The 25,088-nt window shown below is 46.4% G+C and overlaps 1 protein-coding gene across 3 annotated transcripts in view; it reads right to left on the bottom strand.

The window, feature by feature from the left end:
• PTPRN2 (protein tyrosine phosphatase receptor type N2) overlaps positions 1-25,088 on the bottom strand; it is a 674,941-nt gene that overhangs the window by 108,855 nt on the left and 540,998 nt on the right. For 2 of the 3 annotated variants that reach the window (XM_075746622.1, XM_075746623.1), the window contains exon 13: positions 1,449-1,661. The exons of the other annotated variant lie outside the window; for it this stretch is intronic. In XM_075746622.1, coding sequence (XP_075602737.1) covers positions 1,449-1,661 — 213 coding nt within the window. The remainder of the gene's footprint in view (positions 1-1,448; positions 1,662-25,088) is intronic. 3 annotated transcript variants of the gene reach the window in all.

Genomic DNA, 25,088 nt, shown 5'->3' with positions numbered 1-25,088 from the left:
TAAAAATTAAGAATTCTTATATTCACATTTAAGGGAAGAAAAAGACTACCTATCGCTTCTGTGGTTTAAGTAAGCCAACAGCAAGTTCTCTGTTAAAACCAAACAAAAATATTTATGGCCACGGTCTCTTTGGCCAACAAAACCGATCTGACAAACTGCTGTTTTGTTCAGACTTGATCCTGGAGGACACTCCTTTTTTCCACTGGAAATGCTCTTGCTCTCTCGTGCTTTCGAAGTCGATAAATTTAAAGATGTAAATTAATTTTTTTTTTTCAGTAAACATTCCAATTAAATTGAAAACCGAAACCATTCCTGAAGATACTAATTGTTACAGAAACATTCCTATTTATCATTCCGTACTAAAATCTCCCTGGACCCAGCCTGTGGAGACGTACTTAACACATTACAGCTTTAACATGTAAGAGGTACAGGCAGACCCAAACTTTGCGAGGAAATATGAGTTTATTCCCGTATGACTCCCAGCTGCCAATCTGAATCTATCTCAGCTCCAGAATACAGAAAGGCCATAGTCTCTGATCCTAAGCAGAACAAGAAGGTAAAATAAAACTTCACAGAAGAGTGCCATTAGCGAGACCCTATGGGTGCACAAGCAGACACGGACACTACAGCAACAATGTTTACACATTCTTAAATTCTTTTTCCTGGTCACACTCCAAATATTTTAGGATAGCAGACCAGAGCTGTGTGGTTTACGACCATAACACATGCATTACCACACCAATAACACACCGAGAAATAAGTGCCATGATCTAAAACAAACTTCAGGAGGACGCAGAGTGTCTCTCCACCCAATACTTTTGAAACCGAAAGAGAAAGCCTGAGGTTTCTGATTTATTTCAGGAAATCTGAGCGCAGTCCTCCCATATTACTGGGTACGTATCTGCTACCATTGTTCTCCCAGAACCAGTCCTGGTTTACCTCCCCATCTATCAGCATTAGATTTCATTTTATCTGAATAATGGCAGAAGGTGGCAACAGATCGGGTCAAAGGCTCGTTTCATATCAGACCCTGAAGAAGTCGATTACTCAAAAAGAGAGACATCTTCAGATAACCGTGCAATCCATTCCTCATAAACGTTAAAGATTTTTCCTTATTAATAGTGGCAAGGGTGACAGATTATGGATATTAATGTTATTTTTCAGAGAATTTCAATGGCAAGGGCTTTTTTTTTTTTTTTTTTTTTTTAATGTTTCTAATTAGGCACGCATTTACAGCGACTACCAGAATAGCCAAGATTAACACCCGGCAGTAAAAAGCTGCTCCAGTGAATCCGCGGGAACATGAATGGAGCAGGGGAGGGTGGGCGGAGGGGGACAGCGGCAGAAACAAACCCACCCCCCTCGGCTCCCAGTCCGAGCAGGGTCCCCCCGGGGTCTGCGGGGCTGCCCTGGGGAGCAGGGCCGGAGGAGGAAAGCTTGGTCCTTACCTGGTAAGCAGCGGGGGCGTCGGAGCCGGCGTCAGCCCCCAGGGCCGAGAGCTTCTCCTTCAGCCGGTGGTGGGCGCGATGGCGGAGGCAGTAGGCGACCCCCGACGCCGCCAGGACCCCGGCGATGCAGGCGAGGGAGAGGAGGGTGAGGAGGAGGAATTTGGCGGACTCTGCCTCTTCCCCGCGCTGCGGGAGCGGCGGGACGTTGCTTTTCTGCAGGGGAGGAGAGAGAGGCAGCGCCTGAGTTGCGCGGTCGCGGAGGGGGAAGACCCCCGTCGGGGGAAACACCCGGCAGCACTAACTTTCAGCCAAGGATGGAGGCAAACGGACGGGCAGGGACAGCGCTGCTGACATGCCCCCCTCCATCCCCTCCCCTCCCGGCGGCTCCCATTTAACTACCGAAAGGCGGAGGCGGGCGCGCTGGCTCCGCGCAAGCACCGCGGCGCGCCCCGCAGCTCCGCACACCCCACCCCCCCCCGCCGGACCGCATCCAGGGCCAGGGGCTGCGAGGGGGGCAGCAAGGGAAAATCCGATTATTTTTTTCTTGGAGTGAAAAATAAACCAAGGAACAACAGAGAGAAAAAAAAAAAAGTAGGTGGCGGTCCTTCCTTTTGTCTGTTGTAGAAGGAAAAGGATAAAAAAGCCCGATAGTTTCAAACTCCTCCAGATTACTATTATTTTTGCAGCAATAGGAGAGAATCCTTCTAGCGCATTTCACTTGTCTCCATGTGCTAAAAAGTTGTACAATAATTTCCCCTCATTAGCTTCATTATAAGCTATATTAGCAACAATTAAAAACGCAACATGAAAATGAAAAGACCAGGCGCGCAAATTGCAGCAAGACTCATTTGGCCTGCATTCCCCCTTTCACAATTACCAGGGAAATGAATTGAAAAGCACGCCCCTGCCTCAGTCCTGGTTGCTACAAGATGAGAACAATTAGCAAACTCCTTTCCACCACCTAATTTCGCGTGGTAACAAAATGGATTTTTCCCCATGAATGCCTAGCCGGCCTATTCATTATCTCTCCTCTATTAGTAATTTTCTGCTCCGTATTCAGCTAGCCAGCTCTTAATTTCCTCCTGTCTTGCAGTGTACACAGTGGCTCTTATGTCAGGCCCGGTCCATTTTTATCTTGTAATCATAAAGGCCACCAAAGCAATTATCGCTGGTCTTGACTGTAAAAGCTTGTCATTAATTAGCCTCCTTGCCTTCAGTGCTGCGGATTAGCCGGGGCTGAGGCTGAGTTAATGGAAATGCAGGTTCAATAAGACTCCCGGATTTTCTTGCCTGGATGCGCCGAGCGGAGGAGGATTGCCGGGTTTGTAAACCCCGGGCGGCGGGGGGCGGGCGCAGGGCTCGCCGAGGCCAGGCATGTGCCGCCCGCCTCCGCGCCCGCGCAGCCACCGCCGGACCCGCCGCCTCCCCGCCTCCCCTCCGCTAAACCGCAGCCGGCCCCTCCTCCAAATCCCAACAGCCACCAGGAGGATGGGGCTGCCCCCCGCCCCCCCCAACCCACCGCCCCGGCCCCAGGGGGGAGCTCCGGGGCCGCCTCCCCGCGCACCCCACCCCCGCCCCGCTCCGCGCCCCAGCTGGGCACCTGCCCCGGCCGTACCGGGGGGAGCGCGGCCTCGGCCCGCACCGCTGCCCGCCCTCCGCACCGGGCGGGGGAAGGGGGGGGGGGGTTTGCAAAGGAGACCCGGGAGGGGCAGCACCGACGGCAGCCGCCTCCTGCTCGCAGCTCCCGCCGCCTCGGCCCCGGGGGCCCGGGGGGGGGGGGGTAGTAAAGGGCTGCTGCGTTTTGCCATTAGCATCTCCGTGAAAGGCCGCCGTCGCCTCGGGGCCAGAGGTCGCAATCTGCATGTAAATAGGCAGCTCCCGCGAAAGTGCCGGCGCCCCCTCCCCGAGCGCTGCGCCCCGGGACGTTAATCCGCCCCGCCGCGGTGTTTGGTCTCCCATCAGCGAGGCAGGGACGAGCCGCCCCCCGCTCCTCCCGCCCCCCCGGGACCCCCCGCGGACCAGCCCCGCTTCCCGCCTCGGACCCCGGGAGCGCGCAGGGCATCGCCGCTGCCGGGAGGGAAGAGGCTGGCGGGCAGTTTCGGGCGCTTCTCCGCAATCTGTTCTCCCTGTGCTTTCTCAACCACGGTTTTAAAACGATTTTCCTTCCCCGGTTGCCGTGTGAAAGAGCCGCACAAGCACCGGGGGAAAGGGCTACTATGCGAGAGAAACAATGGAAATGATGGGAGCAAAGTGCTGTCAAACGCCCCGAGTAAACACGGGGGAGAGAGCGGGCGTGCTTGCCTCTCTCCCCGTGTAGTTATAGTGATTTCAGATGTCGCTTCCAACTTCCCCGCAGCTGCCCGCCCGGAGCTGGCTGCCCTTAACAAAAGAAGACACCCCGCACGTCCCCGGCGCACGGCTGCACCCGGGAACGTGAAACGCGGGGAAGAGTTTGAAACCTTCCGTGGGGTGTTCAGCATTGTTTACACCTCGGTAAGCATCTTCCGTGGGGAGCCAGCCTACCCGTGCCCCTAGTGATGCGCTCCAGGCAGGCGAAGGCTTGCAAACACCCGACCCGTGGAGGGGGACCGGCGCCAACGCCTGCCCGACCCCCCGGGCGTTGGAAGGGGATGGCGGCCCCGCAGCGGGAGGGAAGGGGCGGAGGGGCACGGCCGTTGCCCGCCGCTCTCCGCCTGCGCGGCTGCCCGGCGGTGCCCGGCACGTCGGAGCGGCTGGCGGTGAAGGGACAGGGGCTCTGCCGTGGGGCGGCCGGTCCTTCTCCCCGCTCCTTCCTTCCTTCCTCCCGCTTCACCAGCCGCTGCCGTCGGGGCGCGGAGGGTTCCCCTCTCCCCTCCCTGCCTCCGGGGGGGAGGGGGGGGGTTTGGTGCTTAGAGCCACCTCGGCCGGCCCCCACGCCGTTCCCGGGAAACACCCCGGTGGCTGCTGCCGGCTGCGCGACCCCGCATACGCCGCCGGGGAAAGCCGCTGGCGAAGCCCCGCCGGCCGGCTCCGGGCTGGGCACACCCGGCGCCACAGAGGGCAGCGGGGCCCGGCCCCCCCCCCCCCCCCCCCCCCCCCCGGGAGTGCTCCATCAGGAGACCTTCCGGAAACAGTCCCCACTGCCCCCAACTCAGCTGGAGAAACCCGCTGCCCTTTCATCCTGCTTGATGTCTGTCCAAACATCAAATTACGAAACGGGTAAAAATTAATCCAACGAGTTAGTTACCAGGTCCCTCCTCCCCCCCCCCCCCCACCTCCAGCACTGATTTCCCCACCTCACCTAAACCCCCCGATTCTTCCCTGCAATCAGGCCCCAGCCTGAAACGAAGCCCAGGGTTAATTAGAGGCGTCCTGTCAGACTTGACTTGAAATTGAAAGAAAAATGTTTAAATATTTATGAATTTGACATTTACAGTCGGATGTCTTTTAAAGCAGAACACCTCTCCCTGTGCTGGCTGGGGCTGCCATGGTGTGTGTGCCTGGGGTGGACGGGGAACAATAGCTGTTGCATAACAAGAAAAACAAATCACTTTCCCCCCCACCCCCCCCCCCTCAAGGCTTAACAAATAAATAGACCACATAAATTACACATAATTAAATATTAAAACTCAGCTACATATAACTATGCATTTTTTAAAACTTTATATAACAGAATATATTGACATTCCTCTGAATTATTTTCTCCTTGGAAAACTGTGTAGTATCACGGAGTCCCAGTGAAGGAAAACCAACTAATTCCTAAATGGATGGCTTAGGAAGTGACTCTAAATACAGCAGGTTTGGAGATGTTCAACCAGCTTTTCCTTGCTTTCAAAGCGGCCTGAGCTTAAATGCCAGAAGGCAAAGATTTACCCTGTCTCAGAACAACATTACACCTACCACTTAGACTCAACAATGTTTGAATGTTTGCTTGAAGTATCTGCTTCTGTCAGGGGTTGTATTTTTTATTTTTTTTAAGGGAAGAAAAAATGCTTAGGATCTGATCTCATGTAGGCTTTCCCGGTCCCTCGACAGCACACATTTTACATGTACCCAAAAGTGAGTCAGTAACGAGAGCAGCCACAGTGCTGGAGTCACAAATCACTGTTCTAATCAAAGAGCAGTGTCCCGTTCTGCGGTGTCATCCCATGATGCAGCAGAACAGCCGACATTTCAAACGAATTCCAGGCAAATGTCTGTAAATATTTAATGTACGCTTTCATGTAAATAAGTTCTCACACCTATGTTGGAAGTGTGGAAGAAAGTCTTTGTAAGAGCAGAGAGGAGCTCCCCATGCAGTGATGTGAAAGCTCACCTTCCAGATGCCTCAGCAGAATTACACTTCGTTATTTCCTTTAGGACACAGGGCCTGATTCTGGTCCTTGCTGAAACAAAACTCTAACTGAAGTTGAGGTTTTGTTTTGCTTCATAAATTTGAAAACATATTCCTGATTTAAAACCCAGTTGGCCAGTTACTGCACCCGACCTCATCCAGTTTGCAAAATGTTTGCACTCCGATTCATTTTAAAACAACTTGACAATTTTTTTTGCAATTTTCGCATGCCTGGATTTATAGTAGACAGTTTTGTTTCTGAGCAATAATTAAAAAATGCAGATTTCTTAGTAAACATGGGCAAAAAGATGAACTTCAGAATATGATTTGTTTCAAAATATTAGAACGTTAAAAACTCAAGAGGTGCTATTTTTAATTTGGAATTCACTATAGAATCTAATAAATGAGAGAAGTGAGGTGGAAATAATCATGTATTAATTCTGTGCATTACAAAATCTTTTCAGAAGCTATTATCAGAGCAAGAGGCATTGTGGTTTGGATTCAGGGTGGGAGAAATCCTTTGTGCAACTGAAAGCTATTGTTCCTCTGTGCAGATGAAATTGTACTTGCAAATCTGCCATTCAAGGAGCGAAAAAAGTGCCTAGGCAGAAGAAAAGAATTCTACAAGAAAATCATTATTTTTAAAAATAAACTTTACTAAAATAAGTTTTAGTTCATCAGGGGGTTTTTTTAGGAGGATCCTTTGCTAATAGCTGCAGCCACTGGCAGTAAAACAAACCATAAAGGAGATGTGTATTATTTCCTTAATATAGAAAGCATGAAGAAAGGGATGTGTGTGGGTGTGTATGGAGAGAGAGATATATAATATGTATTCATATATATACACACATCTGTGTATGTCTGCTCGCTTAAATAAATCTAAACTTAAATTCACTCCTAGTAATTTCCCTCTGTAAGGTTATCTGTGACATAGCTTGAGATACTCTATGCTGGTTAAGTTTTGATAGATTACTAGAAAACCAGAGAAACACTTCACATCAGGAGGAGCCTGATCTATCCCCAGGAAACCTACAGATTTTTTTCCTTCAGTAAAAGAAGAAAGCAAACAGAAGGGAAAGCAGCATCTCCCTCGGTTCTGGTTTCTGCTTCTCCTCCCCTACGCTGCGCTCCCAGCCAGGTTAGATTGGGGCAGCAGGGCCTGGGGATGCTCACCTTCAGCGCGTACAATGTTTCCTGTGTTTAGCACTGCGCTCCCAAGCTGCGTGGTCCGGGCTACTTGTTGGTGTTTTAAGGTAGTATCTTTAGAGTTAGTAAGAGGTTGCTGGGGCCGCTGTCCTCTGCCTCCCTCTTCACACCCCCCCCCCCGAAAGCTCGCCTGATGCCAGGATCACTTTCAGCAGATGTCAGTTCATCACCTGAAATGAGGTCAATTTAATGCTTTTACTCGGGAGGATGAAATCGGATGGGAAGGTACTTTTTGCTTCTTTTAGGGGTCGGAAAGATTAGACAAATCGACAAACACAAAAGGCAGATGGATTTCTGGGAACTGCAGCTTATTCAAATCACTGCGAAAGGTCACTGCAAGAGGCACAGATCTATTCATCTGTAGGGGTACAATGATCTTTCCACAACCTTCAACACCACAAAGCACTCTGGAGCGTCTCTATACCTTTTAGTAGGATTAATACCATGAACAATGACTGAATACAATCAAGAATTCAGCGAGTTCAAAGATCCCTTGATCAATGGTAGATATTTTCTTCTGGCTTCCTAAAGGCAAACAGAAGTGAAGTCTCTGGTTAGAGTTACAAGAAACTATAGCTGTTATCCTGAATCCCACTACAAGGTGATGCCGAAACGCCAAAATGTCCAAGAACCCCAAAGAAGTTTGTGGCATGGAAGGAATAAGGTTGCGAAAGAGGAAATTTAAGGAGCTTCAAGATTCTCCCGAGGATTTTTTTTTTTTTTTTTTTTAAGATCGACATTTAGTTAAAGGGTACGGCACAAAAGCCTACAGCATCACTGAGACGCTGTAGGGATAACACACGACTCAGGAAACCGGACAGCCACATCCATGCCTGTGGAGGAGGTAGGTGAGCCGGAGATGGAGAAGCGCTGCCCGTCCTGCCTGAAGCCGCGCAGCATGCCTCTGGGGTGGCAGCAAGAAGAGGAGGGCGCGGAGACACCACGGTGAAGAAACTTCAATTCCCATCTCTAAGGACTCAGGAGCAATTAGGGGAAAGCAGCAGAGTGGGAGCACCAGGAAGCAGGTTTCATCCTCAGCCCAGGCTTTGTAAGCCAGAGTGAAACAGATAAATAGAGGGACTCAGCAGGTCCAAGTCACAAAGTGTCAGAGCCCGAGCCAAGAGGATGGTCAGTGATAGCCGAGCTTAATCAAATATCTTCAGCAAGCAAGAGAAACACAAGCCGTAGTGCCAGCGCTGATCTAATGCTGATGCTGAAGGCACATAATTTAGGGATTAGATAAAGCGCCCTTAAAACCGAGTGCCAACAAGCGAGCCGTCTCTCGGAAACACGCCGGCACAGCCCCAGGCCCCGTCAGCGGAGCAGCCGCCCCGTCTCGCAGGGAGCCGGGCCGGGCCCTGCGGCTCCCAGGCCGCCCCCGCCCGGGGATGGGGCTCCGGCCGCCGCCTCCGCGCACCCGCCGCGGGGAGCCCCGTCCTCGGGGCCCCGAGCCGGGAGCGGGCCGAGGGGAGCGGGAGGGGCACGGCCTCGCCCCGCCGGGCCCGCTGCGCCCTCGTCCCTCTCCTGTCTGACGGCCCCGAGTCCAGGGGCACGCCTGGGTCACCGCTCGGCCGGGGGCGCCCGGGGCTCTCGGAGCCGCGTCCGCGGAGCCCGGCAGGAGGCGAAGCGGCCCTCCCTCCGCCCCTCCTGCCGCTCAAGCCCCTTCGCGGAGACCCGGCCCGGGCGGCGGCGGCGGCGGCGGCTATCCCCCCATCCCGCCCGCCCCCACACCCCGCTCCTCCGGCCCACGCCGCGCACACGGTTCCCACGCGAGCCCCAGCCGGGCCGCCTCGAAACACGGCGCTCCCACCCCCCGCTCCTCCGCCGCATTTACCTGCTGCCATGGCGCCGCAGCCGGCGTGCCGGGACGGGCTCCTCCCTGGGAGGGCTCAGCGCACCTCGGCGGGCTCTAGCAATCCTCCTCCGGTGCCAAAACTTCCCCCCCTCTCCCCCCCCCTCCACACCCCCCCCTCCTCCTCCACAGCGGAGACAAAGGCGGCGGCAGGCACAACCGCTCCTCGCAGCCCGCTGCCGCCTCCCGGCGCGGCGGGGGGAGCCGGCGTCCCCGGGCGGCCCGGCGGTCCCCGCGGGGCGCGGGCGCGGGTGGAGGATGCCGGCGCGCCCCGGCGCTGCCCTCCTTATATCGGGCCGCTCGCAGCCCCTGCCGGCTGCCGCACATGGCCCATCCACCGGTTGCTATAGCGATGCCTCCCCTCCACATGTTGCTGGCAGCAATTGGCTAAGGAGGTCTGGGCTGTTCAGAAACCCTTCGCCGGAGTGAGGCAATGAATGGACACGGGCTGTGTCACTCATTTGGAAAAGCTGTTTGGGGTTTCTGTTGTGGATGTGGGGTTTTTTTTTGCTTTTTTTTTTTGTTGTTGGTTTTTTACGCGTCCCCTCATCTTTTTTTTTTTTTTTTTTTTGTGTCACTCTTGCAAGATGGAAGCGGAGGGTAGAACAATGACAGAAAGCCAAAAATAAAATCAAACAAGGACAGCAAGGAAAACGTAAAGACCATTTGCATGACAATACAGCAAACAAGCCCGTAACGTTTCTTCCTGAAAAGACTTTCCTCCGTAAAAAAACCCCAAAACATCACACACTGTCAAGCACAGGAGGTCCAAACTTTTCCCTCTCCCGTCCTGGTTCTCCAAATGACGGAGGAAATTAGGAAGAAGCAGTGTGCTGCGACCAGCCGTGGGACAGTGGCGGAGCCCGGTTAAATAAATCACGGCAGGGATTGCTGAGAGCGGGTGCGGTGCCGGTGCGGGCGAGCGGGGCCGCGCTGTGCCCGGCGCTGCACACCCCTAACTCCCGAGTTACAGCCGCTTTTCCGCGCAGGTGCCCGGGGCAGCACCGACCCTTACAACGCAACGGACCCCGCGGTCTTCCCCGTCCCCCGCAAATCACAGCACGCCGCCGACAAACAGGCTGCGGGGGCACCCCCGAAGCATCTGCCCGCGGAGTGCCCCGGCTGCGGGAGCGGGACAAGAACGAGCGGGGAGCAAGGAGGGGGCTGCTGGGTGCAGGTGACAGGTCCTTGGGAAGCCCCTTCAGACCTCCCCACGACGAAGCGCCCTGCCGCCTCCCCCTCCCCATTGTGTCCCATTGCCCCTGCAGGCAGGGCAGAGCTGGCCCTCCTCTGGCGGAGGGGGCACCCTCGCGTGCCCTGTTCCTTTTTCCTTCTCCTTCTCTTTCCCCGTCTTTTTCCCCTTCCCCTTCCCCTCCGCAGCCCCCAGCAGGCCCGGCCCCCCCCCCCCGCCCCCGCCGCCGTGCCCCAGCCTCCCGTAGCTCGGGTAGCGGCAGCCCCTGCGCGCCCCCCCCGGGCAAAACCCTCCAGAGCCGAGACGGACGCAAATGACGGAGGGGGAGCTGCTCCCCCGCCCCCCCCCCCCCCGAGGGGGACGGGACACCCCCCTTCCCGCCCCGCTCCCCAGCCGCGGGGCGGCCCCGCCGCCGGCGGGACGGTGCGGAGGAGGCGATGTGCTGCCGTGGGATGGGACGGGACGGGGCGGACCGGGCCGCCCCCTTCCCCACACCCCCACCGCACCGGCAGCCGGCGGGGGCACGGCCCGCTGCAGCCCGCCCGGCCCCGGCGGCCTGTGCCTTCCCGGCGGGAGCGGGCGGCTCGGGGTCCCCGCGGCTTTCCCGGTGACACTGCAGCACCCATGCAGCCTTCCCTTTTTCACCCTCTTCCCCCCCCCCCCCGCCCCCCGGCCCGGATTCCGGCTCCCAGCGCCCCTCTGAAGCCCCGCGCCTTGCTAAGGACGAGCCTGTGTGGGAAGGCAAGGAGTGGGCAGGGCAGCCTGTATCCCCAGAGCATCCCCCCCGCCCCAGAGCGACGCTTCAACCTATAGCACAGCGCCGAAAGTGTCATCACCAGCAGCGCTCAGGGTTGTTCTGCCGTATTCAGCTAGCGCAGAGTAGTTGTGCCATACCTCACCCCCCGACAGCCACACAGCACACCGCCCCTTCCCATTTCAGATTTAGGAAGGTGCTGTTTACATCATTTTTGACAATAAGGTTTCGGGGGAGCAGAGGTTCTCCTCACGCTCCTACCTGGCTTCTGCTCACGGAAAATCCCTCACGTTCCCACAGATTAACACAAACTTGGCTTCTCCAAACACTTTTGTGCCACGTTTTTAGTGCACGGTATCAACGTCTTAGTCTGTCAGCCCGACACCACTCTTCTTCGTCTAATACTGTCCTGCCCCGGTCGGAGCCATAGCGTACCTAATCTGCTTACTCACCTGTCTTCCTTAAGGTGAAAGATAAATGAACTCGCCAAGAGATTTCATTAAAAGGACACGTGTGTTTGCATATTGATCGTTCTAATGAACTGTCTGATAAATACTTCCATTAGCTTTGTAGTTGATATTTCTTATTTACAAATATATTAATTATGATTTCCCGGGCAAATATTGCATCTTTTCACAACTGTCAAGTGCTGAACTGGTTGAACGTTAAATTGACTGGCCAAAAGTGTCAAGAGATAGCAAAATACAGTTTTAAATACATATTTTAACAGTGAAATTCTGAGAATTTTGTAGTGAAACTTAAAATACTTTTCATTTTCATGTAATTTTCATTACCTTTATCACGTGCTAAATACAACCTGTGAAGGGATGGCAAATATCTTTGACAGTTATGTCACAGGGAAGAAGTTATTTAAACACAGATGATTTAATGCGCTCTTCATGAAAAATGTAGGATGTGTTGCCAGATAGAAGAAATAATTTTCAATAGTTCACTAATTTAAAATTTAAAAACTGTTTTTAAAGTTTTCATAGTAGCGTTACTCACAGCTGACTTACTGGTACTTGGTAAAATTTCATTTTCAATTGAATAACTTACATTTTGGTGATATAAATACATTCTCTTGCAATTTAATGCATTTGTAAATAGGAAAAAAAATGTGACATCAGCAGCATTTCAGTATAAAGTTTGTAGAAAGTTTCATGTCTTTTTCTTGGGAAATGCTTGAAATCGAAAGTAAAAATGACTTTGAGACAGTTTCTCTGGTTTTAGCGCATCTAAAATACCAGTATTTTGAAGATGTGCATTAACATTCATCTACATTCAAGAGCTGTATTTGAACTATACCTAAACTAAAAATATTCTAGATCTTGCGATTTCAATGAGAATGATGCTGAGATATTTCCAGTTGGCACAGAACAAACCTCTTGTCTGACAACCAGCGATGTTTGCTAGGACTCCCTAAAAATCTGTTCTTCATAAGTGGATGCTGAAAACCACACTGACCTTCTTGCCTTGATTTCTGACTGCAAATCTGTCTGCAATTTTAAGTTTAGTCACTTCTTTCTGCAAATGCATACACAATGTATAGCATGAAATAGTTTTTCATTCTTTTAAAGGACGGATGATAAAGCTAAAATGCCATTTAATCTCATTTGTTGTTTTGTTTAAAAGTTTTATCTAACATCCTTTGCAGCCTTGCTCCTTAAACACAGATCCAAACATGTTGCAGAGGATTTTCCACAGATTTTCTGTCCATGAAGATCTTAAGATCAAAGCTGAATTTCCTTCACTCCTATGAACAGAAAGTCTTTTCCAAATATTAACTTCCTATACATATTTTTTTTTTCCAATTACCTTAACTTTAGGAATACCTGTATTAAGAAAGGGGCAGAACACCCGTGTCTTCAAAAGACCACACTTTTCTTATAAATAAAACCAACATCTAGGACCATAAATTGAAAATGGATTTAGCTGTATTTTAACCACTAAACCTCACTCAGTTTTACGTCTTATCTTCTCATGCTCATCTGCGAGGATCAACACCAGACACTTTCTACTTCTAAGCAAATTCTAGAGCTCTTAGCTTTATTAAGAAAATTATTTCATTCTGGCTAAGATTTGAATCTAATTAATCTGTCTTGCATTTAAAAAATGATAACTACATTCAAGCTGCATACTAGTCTTCAGAGACAGCTTAAAATATTAATTAAGTAAAGAGTGCATTTTCCATTTATTTTAATTACATTAATACAGTTTCAATAAATAAAATAGTTCCATGCTTCATCAAATCAAACAAACTTGAATGTGATTTTTTTCTATTGATTAGTGCTCTTTTCACATTGGCCCTTTTGACTGTTTATTTTTAAACAGGAAAGAGATGCAGAAATGTTTGTGGGTTCCCATTAGTGAAATGAGGTCCAACTGTCTGAAAAGGTCAGCTCAGCCTTCTAGGAGGCTGATACAGCCCTGCAAAAGTGGCATTCTGATAACATATTCCTTGTAAAGGGAATCAGTGATAGAAACCTGGGTGCCTTTATGGACATTTTTAAACAAATGAAGATTTTTCAATTAGTACATTTTCCCAGGTAAATTCAAAAAACCCTCTTAGATCTCTCTGATCCACTTGCCTGTGATGCATACTGATCCACAGCCAAAATATTACAAAGCAACTGGATGAATTGTGCTTTTAATCAGATGTTCTAGATTTGCAGGCGAACCTTTTTCTTGATATAAACCACAGGACAAGACAGAGGCAGTCTTGTTAGTAGTTATGTCAAAAAAAGTGTCATTCTACCTAATTCAATAATAATTCCATCCTTCAAATATTTGAGCAGCAGCAGCAGCTGAAGGAAAACTAAATATTGAAGAAAAAGTTTCAAAATACTTTGGGAGTCACAGCTGGTGTTTTGAAATATGTCCTTTAGAGATTTCAGAACAGTTTGAGTCGCTCTGTAATTCAGGGCCCAATCCTGCCCACCTCAATCTGACAAATTCGTTATAAATCAGCAGAACTAATCAGAATAGCAACTGGAACACAACAGTAAATATTTTCAGGGTCAGGCTTTATGTAAATCAGTATTTCACAAAAAATACTTGCAATATTGAAACCTTAATTGCGGTGTGATTAGGTTTGTATTCACAGAATATAGATAAAAATATCAATTTAAGTTTTAACATGAGACTAAATACTGTTGGTATGAAAGCCTGATTAAGAAGCTTCTATCAAGATGCCAACGCAAAACCTGTTTAACGGTGAAACATTCTGAGAAATGCAGGATTTTACACTCTGATCTTGTTATAATAAAATGTGGCTATCATTGAAATGCTGCACTTATTTTACGCATCAGTACTGTATGTGCCAAGAATTCAGAGAAGTGTTAAGTGTCAGTTTTCTCTACTACAACATCAGCAGATTAGTTTTGTTAAAGTGCTATTTTAATATTGTCGTGAAAAGGGTATTTATTTCTTCTTTCCTGAGATGAAAACAAACTAGTACAGTTTACATCTGAAAAAGTATTTTCAGAATAGTAGCCAGTGCTGCAAATCCGTACGAGATCTTAAATCAAGGTGTGTTTTTTTCTGCCTTTGACACAAATATTGCTCTTTCTATCTTATCTTCTAATACTGGTAGCCTCAGGACAAACACGGATTACATTAGAAAATGGTCCTTCATTATATTGATCGAAATTCACTTCCAACCTACCTGAATCTGATGTTAGAACATTTTTATTAGTTTGAAATTGTTTGTATTATAAATTCAAAATAACAACATGCTTTTGTAAATAGTTTAAAGTTCTAAAGCAGATGGTTTACAAAGTTCTTATGTGCCATCGAGTTTCCTTTTACACTGATCTTCCATTTCTGGCTACAGAGAAAGACCATCGTTGTGGAAAACACAGCAATGCCTCTTATGAAAACATATTGGGACATCAGTTTAATGGGTATATGCAGTTTTAGCAGTTGTCAGTATTACAGAGTGCTGTCAGACCACCTAATGTTCATGCACCAGTATTTAAGGTTTCTAGCTGGTGCTGCCGTTGCTTTGGGGTCCCTGATAAGGGTCCTGCTTTTATGTTGTGACACGTAGAAACAGTGGAAGTCTGAGCGGCGTTAGCAATCACCAGTAGTATTATCACCAGTAATGCTGGTCCTGGAGCTGGGCTTTAACTGATAATTTGGCAAAGATGCCAGACACCCAGTAAAATCCTTCTTATACTTTTGCTATATCTAATAAAGACACCACCTCTACTCCCACCCCGATTCTTTATTTTAGAGAGCAATTTGCCAGGGTTTCCCTCTTCTTTTTCTCTTCCTGCTGAAGAAATGACAAAATGCCCCTTGGCTGGGAGAAGGCCCTTGGTCACTAAAGCAAGCAGCACTATGTGCGTGGCATTCTTAATATAACTGGATTTCTGAAAGTATATGACCACTTACCAAAAGGAGAAAGAAGACCTTGACACTTAAAGGAAGGAGGGTAGAGACTAGATAACTTTCAGAAAGTCCCTTTTCTTCTCTGAGTCATAGAAGTATTCAAGAACATTGAAAACTTTTGCCTTTTCTAGCAGTAGAAACAGGAAGGTGACTACATCGGTTTATGCAACCACAAGCTATAAAACCTAGATAAATAATTACGTGTGACAGCATGCTAAAATGAATGTATCACACAGTCATTTTAAAATACGTGCTTTAAATTTATGCCTTCAGACTACATCTGAAATCAGAAAGATTGTTGAAAAAAGTACTTGTCCTATGTTTTGCATTTTGCATGTAATGAAGCATGTGTACAGACACTCATTAGATTTTTTTTCAATTAATTTCAAACCAAAGTTTTTCTAAATATAGATTTAAAATTCCATTTAAACCAGTAAGACTTTAGAGTCACTGCTTCACGGACACAGGTATGTCAATTTACACTAAATGTAGGTACCGTAAGGTTTTACCAGTACTCAGACACTTGGCGTTTGATGCAATTATCACTGAAGTCTCATTTTTTTTTCAAATGGAAGAAGAGCAAGAGCGCTGATTTATACGAACAGAAGCTTTCATCCTTAAACAGTGGTCTTAGAAGTGGCACTGAGAGCTACGTTCACATGGCTGTCATTGGACTCCCATAACTTCATCAGAGTTTTGGAAGGGCAAGGAATGAAGGGGTCAGGCCAGAGCTTGATAAGACACGTGCTGACAAGCCTCTCAGGCACAGCTAATTGCAGAGGGAGAGTCAGAGCTCCTGAAAAGATCTTCTGTTTATCACTGGGTTTTGTGATTTGCTCAGGCTTTTGAAAGAAAAGACCTTCTTCACTCTTCTCACCTATTAGTCACTCACTCTGTGTATGATAACTTTGTTCAACAAGTTTTCCAATAAATCTAAAAGATTTCTCTTAATTCAATATCAGATTTTAAATTGTAAGTAATACTAATGATACAACCCTTTCAAATGCAGAGCTCAGGAAAATTTAGGAGTTCACTGTCCCAAACTACGTATAGAATTTGGTTTTCCACAATGAACTGGATACTGTCCAACATAGCTGCTCCTAAGTTTTATGAGTTACATTTCCTTGTGAATTCAAGGAAATTAATGAGAACCAGTACTTATGGACAAACGTCCTCCGGAAGTCCTTCCAGCCTCCCTCTGACCCTGTCCTCAGAGCTCCTGAAGGCACCATGGAGATCTCAGGATGGACGTTAAGCACACCCAGGGAAGAGCTGCAGGCTTGGCGCTTGGATCTATTGCTTTGTGCATGGAAGTGTAACTCTCCCCTGAGCACCTCAGAGGCCAGGAAATAAGTGCCACGATCCAAGCTTACACCTTTTCCTACTCCCTAGTCCTGCCTGTAGGACAGAAGCACACGAGGGCCTGACTTTACGGGAGAAGGGAAACTATGCCTTAAAGCATTGCATTGTTTAGAACGTAAATGTACTGGAAGTTTTTAGAGTTATAGCTATGATTAATAAAAACATTCTGCTGTTCAGCCCTTCAAGCAAATGGAGAAGATGCCGTTGAGAAAAGGACGTGTGAAGGCATTCTTTAAGGTCTTAATTTTCCTTCGTCACTATCTCTAGCTCACTATTTCTAATAGTTTTGTTCCTTTAATTAAGTTAAGCCTTGGGATCGACTCTCCTGTCTTCTGTTTCGCGAAGCCAAACACTTGACCTGGCACTACTGGGGACTGCTTTGCTGTAACCCCGCTACCTGTGTTCCCTGATTCACGCTTGTGCCCTTCACCCTGCTTTCTTGCTTCCAAAAACCCAAGTCCAAGAGCCACAAAAAGTCCTTTAGGCCACTAGTTAAGGGCTTAAGTGAGGTGCCCCTGGTTCTTTGGTCTCCTGCTGGTCTGAAAGGGCTCATAACAAATATAATGTCTTTTCTTTCATGTTCAATATATTCATTACTCTACTGTTGATCACAATTAAAAATCAACTGAAACAAATATGATCTCTTTAGAAAAGTTACCATAGAAACAACACCGGAGAATTCCCTTTAAAAATGTCAAGATTTCCCTCACATTTAAATATGGACTCCCAGGCATTACTCATGCACCATTAAAAACTGCAACATATCTAGTGAGTCATTAGTTTAAAAATATAGCCATAAACATACATTCTTTCAAAGACCGAGATGTTTTTGTCTCAGTAAATATGTATCACGACATGACCCAACTTTTGATTTTATCTTGCTCTGTTTTACATCCCCAGAGAAAACTTGAACGCTGTTGTTTCTTGTTCAAACACCTGATTGAGGAAGGAGAGAACAAAAATCAAGAGTGACAAAACACACAGAATGTGAGAAACACCAGCAAAAGCTAGTCAGAGAGGAAGAATAACTTTGAATACATATTTACATGGTAGTAGACAAGATGAATGGGAAGAAAAGTGTCTGAAATGAGACAGAGTGCAGACATTCTCCACACACAGAGAGAATTTTAATGTTGTATCATGAAGTAAGAAAATTTTAAATTGAGAATTTTCCTAATTTATACTAATCAAGGCTATGATACTGTGCTATATCAGTCAATTTCCATTTCTTTGTGCCAATCTGTAGTATAACATTAATCTCACATACTTTCCTACTCCATCCTTCCGTGGGATAGCTGGCAAACTCTGACAGATTTTGGCAGAGTAGAAGCAGCTCCATCTGCATAAGACACTTTGATCATATGGATGCAGAAGAAAATATGCTGGAGTCAAAGTGGAAGGTGCTCCGCAAGTAATAATAATGCAAATTTAAAGAAAATTCAGAATTGGTCACAAAGAAAGCTGATAAATAGTTTATTCATAAACTCTTGCATATTTAGAGGAGATAATAATATAAAGGCATTGTGCCTTCCCTTTGCATTACTGGCTCTGCTGTAGATAAATGGCATGGCTGAATGGAACCAGATTAATGATAATAAAGACAGTTTTCTCATTTTCTTTGTAGTAAAGCCAACCTGAAAATGAGGAAAAACAACAAATTTGAACTAATTTTTGTTCTGCAGGCTCTTATAGAAATGTTTTATTTCTTTCATTTTCTTAATGCAAGGAGTCTTAGAAATTCGCTTCTGAATTTTTAGTGGCAGAAGTCCTCCCATTCCTGCTTAGTCCTATTTCCTCCTTTTTATCCTTCCTCCATTTCCCCTCCTGTTTGTCACATATTCAGAAAGAGAAATAAACATTGAAGGACAGTTAGAGAAACAACAAATCCAGTTTAAAAAAGCGCCAAATAAAATTATTTTTCTTTCTTCCTATACACAGTTTCTGCTGAGTATTTAAATTTGTCAAAAATGCTGCAAACATTTCCCATATTAAAGAGAAATTTCAAATACAATATTTTATCAATTTTTTTGGCCACTTATTAATTTATATAATCATCATACTCTGATCATTAAAATATACTTTTAGTTTTTTGCTGTCAGAATTGTGTTTTCTGTTCCCACTTCAGCTGAATGACATGGAAAAAGAATAATACACCCAAGGAATGAAACTGAGATCATGTGAAGGTGAGGAGAAGTGCAGTATCAGGACAGATGTACGTAGAAGACACCAACAGAAAAACACATTCTGGAAGTAACATCGCATTTTAAATTAACTTTTAGATTTTGATTATAAATTTCCTGTCAATCAGAAAGATAAACACATGTAGTATTTTTCCTCTTAAAACCAGGAGGGGCAGTGCATAGCACAGCTGTAACTGAGGTATCTTTGATATCTTGCTTCTGATTTAATTTTGTACTATTTCTAAAAAAGAAAGAGCAGGTTTTGAAAATATTTAGATATCATTTTTCACCAGCACTGATCTCACGAATCTCCCCCCATTTAGCCCAAACTGTGCCCCAGCCACACAGATAAAAGGCTTTGCTCAGTCGGCACGGAGCAAGAGGCAGAAGCACACCATTGACGGCACGGAGTGCAGGGACAGGTTTAGATAGGAAACACAGGCATATTGTGGCAAGTTTTCAGCTGGAAGGTGATTTTAAATCTTTGGTAATTATGTTTAGATTCGGTGCCACAAAAGGAGTTTCACATAGAAATAGATCCGTTTTTGTTTCAAACCCGAGTTGTTCAAGGTTGCCTGGATCAGCAGAACACATGTATTGGTTTACGGACTCAGCGCCATGACATTACGGGGGGCCCCTGAGAGCTGGACTTTGCATCTGGATATCAAAGGTAGGTGATTAACGTGCTGAAGTTGCCCTGGCAGAGAGCTCCCTGCTGACCACACGTCTGAGCACAGGCTATTTTTGTGTGAAGTGTGAGATTTGCTAAAGGGAGGTGCTAGTTTCATCAGTAGACCTCCTCACCTTCTTTCTTCAGCAGGATGCTTTTACATTCTCTATTGTGAGAATTTCTCCATGTTCACCCCAGCATTCAGCTGCCTTTAGACAGGAACAAATATGAAATGGGACCAACACAACGGCCTGAGGTTCAGCCCTGAAGCCTCTTCTGCACTGTCCGGCAGCTTTGCCACGTATGAGTAACACAGCTTGCCCGAAAATCATGACAAAAATCTCTATGCCACTTCTCCGGTTTTGTCTCCAAAAGACAAGTCGCTGGAGCTGTAACAGTTTACACTGGGGAAGGTCTGTCCTCATCTATTTTTATTCACACGTATGATTCACACTTCCATGCACCACAGCTAGAAATAAAACAGTAGTCCACCTCAAAGCTTTAAATTGCTTAGGGTTTAATTAAGAGTATGATAGAACAGATAGGAAGTTTAAGATGCAGTCAGTGGGTAAATTAATATAGGCACAAGCTCATGTGTCTGCTGTATATCTCAATCTGGTAGTTTCATGCAGAACAAATTTCCCACTCATTTTTCCCCCTAGACATAACATAGAGTAGTGTAATAACTATGATTACCATTATATGAAAATTAAACAATTTTGAAATTGCAGGGTTTGGAAACATGACTATCACATGTACGACAAAGAAAAATAATATCTTTCTACAGCAGTTCATCTCATCCATGGACGAGGGCTGGATCTTGGCCCACTCCAGTTGCTTCGTGACACTCCGCAGGTTTCAGTCAGCTGCAGGGCTGGGGTAGGCAGCTCCCCAAGCACTCTCCGGCATCGAAGCAGCGGAAGAGTGGCTGCATATCGATTCCTCCCAACCTCTATAGAAAGACCACTTCTCCAGGATAGGAATACAACATGAGTCCATGAAAAGAAGAACATGAAGCTTCTTTTTTAGAGAGCCCCCTTTCACTTTTAATTAGGGTGATGCTAGGTGAGTGGTCCCTCAAAAGGGGAAATGTCTCAGAAAGATGACTAAAGCTCTCCTGGCTGATCTGTGTGGGACAACCTATGAATCCTGCACACTCTTCACAAGTTTGAGCATTCGTCCGCCATGGAAATGACAGATGGAATAAGGTTGCAAATTACTTCTGATCCAAATCATTTGATCTGGCACTTTTTTCAAGAGGATTCTTGGTTGAAATTGGGCTGTTTTACAAGGAACTTCCCTGTTGCACTTGGTTGCCTGCAATAAATGCACAGTTGGGCTAAAATGCAGCATATTATCCAGTCTCCTTGGTAGCACTTTGGTTCTGCCACAGTGTTTACTCCATAGCCCAGGTTCCTTCAGCTGATGGAGCAGTAGAGGGGAGATGCTTAGGAACAAGCTCTGCCTCTTTGCCCTAATATCAGAGCAGCTTGTATTTTCTCTTTGCAGTCCCCATTCTGTCTCACCACGTACATCTTTGAAACAACCTCTCCATACCACTTTGGATTTTGAAAGGCAATTCACCTACCTGAAGGATAATGAGCAGAAACCCAAACATATCACCAAGATCATTATTTATTTTTAAGCTGCTTCCTTTCTGTGGGTTTCCCACGGAGCCCTGACTTTTGCTTTCTATTGCTGTGTAGAACAGAGTTTAAAGAGAAGACCATGGATCTGAGACTAAGAAGGCTCTGTTGCTTTAGGCCCCATTACAAAACTAAATGAAGAGATGCAAAAGTTTGGCTTTCGTCCTGGTTGTGTACGTCTCACTGATGACACATGGTAAGGAGGGGAAAAGAATTTCTTAAGAGTGTATTAACAAAATACAGTTTTGATTGCAATTTGTTAACACATTTAACAAAATGGATGTTGAACAAAATAAACTCTACATTTGGCCAGAGAGCTGGACCTCATTGTAATCAAGAGCTAGAGAACAAGAATGCTATAAATTGCTTTCCAGTGACTGAGAAAGGGAATAAATCCAAAGTTCTTTTTATGGGAGAAGAAATCAGGCGACTGTACTATTTCACAGTTACAGTGTATGGTTTAGGGCTACAATTACAAATCATAATTTTCGAGGGTGAGCTCCCTGAATGGAGAAAACAGGCTGAACAACCCTGTTCCTCAGCTGCACGCTAAAGAAACGTGCCCAGACTGACAGTGTCCGTACATCAGCTGCCATCGCTCCCCTGCATCAGCAGGTCACTGCTAATTGCAGGTCTGAAGAGTGATGTTGTGCCTCCCCTCCTGCGTGCTCATTGCTGGGGGGCACTCCTTCCTTCTTGCTCCCTTACAGTGTCTGGCCAGGGGAGGGCTCCTCAGATATTCGAGCTGTGCCTTTTTGCAGAAGAGAGGGAAGGTTGCTGGAAGCAGGCGTGATGCCGGTCAGGGGGAGGAGGATCGTGACTTCCCGGAACTCACACACCTGAGATTAACGTGGTGCTGAACACGGGAGGCAGCAGGGCTGAAGGCAGAGTCCACAGCCTCCAGCCCGCTCCTTCTCCCTGCACACCCAGGCACTTGGAGCAGAGAACTAAAGATCACCTTGGTGCCATCCTTCATGCCTCCAGAAGAAGCTCTCAGCCCATGCTCAGACCTAGACTTGATTTTTTGTCACGTGCTGAGGTTCATGCATTGGAAAACTGTGTAAGGGTGGAGCAAGGAGAGCTTGGGCCTGGCTGGTACCAGGCTGTGCCTTGGCACATCTCCAAGCTCTCGGAGCTCATCACCACCTCCTTGCAGAAATATTGCATGACCATCACAGGGCAAGCAGGCCAGTCAGGCCTTGCAGAGAGACCTGATGTGGATGACACAAATCACTGCAGATGGTGCAGCTATAAAAGTTGATATTTTCTTATAAATGCAGAGCTTCAGAGTGGATGCCGTGCTCTCGGCTGCCGCAGACAAGCTCTCCCAGAGCACGGTGTGTCCTGGGGGAAAGCCCAGGTCCCCAGGGGCCGGCTGGAGCTGGGCACCGGGCTGCTCTCACCAGGCTAGCTCTCCATGTGTGACCCCTGAAGAAACCAAAGCCAAGTTCTACAAGACCTTCATAATCACAGTGAAATGTGTGTAGCAGCAGGCAATAACCGAGACACAGAGATGTGAGAGAAGTTGGATTGAAACGTTGGATGTAAGCACTTCTCACTTACAGGCTCCTAAATCCTGCGCTGAATTTGCCCCCAGATTTCAGGGGCAGCAGCTGCATTATGCATTTTTCCTCAGAGTGTCAGCTCTCAAGCTTCTAAGAGTAGGACATTCATCATCCACAGAACTGCTAGATGCTTTATCATTGAAGAAAATCAAGCACTCTTACTTATACATTAATTTAAAATATTAATACGAATCTATTTGTCAGCAAAACTCTCAATGGCTATGAAGAACGTGAGGTGCTGCAGATTTTACTTACAGGAAGACAAACCATACCTTAACATCTCTTTTGTTGGAATTCAGCTATAAACTCTGTGACTAAGATGTGCTTTGACTTTAACACCTCTCCAGTGGCTTGCTGCTTTTCTTTATTAAAAAGGATCCCAACAGAGTATTTTTTCTTGTTATAGATCACTTTTTGCCCCTCACAGTAGAAAATGTGTGCTCACACTAATTTCTATATACCGGGTTATTATTATTAGGTTTTGTGATGATCAGATCTGAACAACTTGTCCTGGCAGAATGATTTATGCATCTCATTTCAATAAGAATAGGCCTCAATTTAATTTTAAAGGAAACATGGGATTTTTTTTTAAACAACTGAAGTAAAAGAGAAAAAGAAAAGATGCAAACATTTTTTTTATTTTCTTACATTTGCCTAATAAGATCGTCAGCACAACAACAATAACAAAAGGTTTATTTTAAAGCCTAGAGGATTTTCAACACAGTTGGTATCACAGGCTTTTAATGGTAGGGATAGGCTAGAGCTGCTAGCTGGGAGGAATTGGGGAGACGGGAGGGGAACTGTGGATTTTACGGGCTGGTTGGGCCACTAGGAGGAGAAATCAAGATGCCTGACTGGGGGCAGTTTAAGACACCTTCATGGAAAGCCCTGTTCATCTTCTCATGGCCTGGCCACACAAGGAAAATCACATCGGCAGAAAACCATCTCACAAGCTGGACCAATAAATCCATAATTGGGGTTGGTGTCAGTGTACCAGCTCCAGGTGAGGGACACAACCACAAACTACAGGGCTTATCAGCCCTCTCCAAATCCTCCAAGGTGCTCATCTCCAAATTAAACAATTTATTTTTAGTACATAACACTCTCCTTTTCAAACTGAAATATTTTTTGGCATACAATGGGGCAGAGATGAGAGGACGAGCGAGAAGAGGACAGGGTGAACTCCATCTTCAGACTCATGCCAGATCTCATCAGAGCAGCATACAAAGCTCTCCAGAGCTAACGATGACAGCAAAGCTGCTCTACAGATTTTCATACATTTTTGGACCTTGGGAAGGTGAAATGATAAGTGGGCATAGAGTTTCTAGTTTTCTTCCCATGTCTGTCCACAACATTTGGTATAAACTTTTGCAAGTCATTACATTTATCAGTTCCTGAGTTTTCTTATTTGTAAAATGGACACAGCAGAACTTCAGTCCCTCACAAGGCTGTTGTAGAGTTCAGTTCATTAAAATTTATAAGATGCATTCAAGTCTTTAGCCAAAAGTTGCTGTATAAATTGCAACGCTTGTAACATCTGTTTCCCTACACAGCTGAATACAAACCAGAAGGAAAAAAAAAATGTATACAGGTTTCCTTGTGCTACCATAGCCATTTTCCATCTTTTTCTTTATTCCCCAAGCTGAAAAGGTATAGGTAGGTATTCACAAGTAGCATATTCTTTTTGAATAAGGTGTGACTTCCCCTTGGGACCACCAAAAGAGACCTGCCTCCAGATTGTGTGGATTTCTAGCTAACAGAAGTAGCATGAACTCACTGACTATTGGGTCAGATCTCCAAGCTCACTGCAAGACTTCGATACAATACTACTATCAAGAAGTTGAAAATCCGACCAGGCACTGGAAAAATAAAATTAAATTAAACATGACATCCAAGTGCTTTTACCCTGGTGTAAAAATAAGCAAGAGGGCACAATGCAGTTAATTTAAATATCACAGCCGATAGACAGATGTTCAGACAGATTCCTGTAACAAGTGCCATAAAGCAGGAATAAACAAAGGTGACTTTGTGAAAAATGCCCAAACCAGAATGATAAGGGGCAAAAAATAATCTGTTTTGTTTTGGTTTGGGGTTTTTTTGGGGGGAGGTACATTCTAAATGTTCTTCAGATTGGCTCAAAGTTCCCTCATATCATTGTAGTGCCAACACTGCAATTTCATGATCTTCCTAGGACCTTATAATATGCTATGGATATGCGAAGTCAGACAATCTATCTCAGCTCTACCCATAAGACATGAAAAATCTAGAGTTTAATGAGATAGCTGCTAAGGGATAGTTAGTTTCATTAAACAACAACAACCACAAGAACAACCTCTTGTTTCAATGTAGTCTTGGGAAGAAACAGAAAAAATAGAGATATGAATTAGTAGGCAAATCCCAACTATATGAGTATCTGGACAATTAATTTGTTACCTGCAGGCTGGTCAGAGGGATGAACTGCTTGGTCTAGCTAGGAAAGCCTGGTGTCTAATGAGACTCCTACATTCGA

The sequence above is a fragment of the Balearica regulorum genome, chromosome 2, assembly GCF_011004875.1.
Source record: "Balearica regulorum gibbericeps isolate bBalReg1 chromosome 2, bBalReg1.pri, whole genome shotgun sequence".
Lineage (NCBI taxonomy): Eukaryota > Metazoa > Chordata > Aves > Gruiformes > Gruidae > Balearica > Balearica regulorum.
Note: the sequence above shows the minus strand (reverse complement) of the source record. Positions and strands in the feature narration are given on the sequence as shown.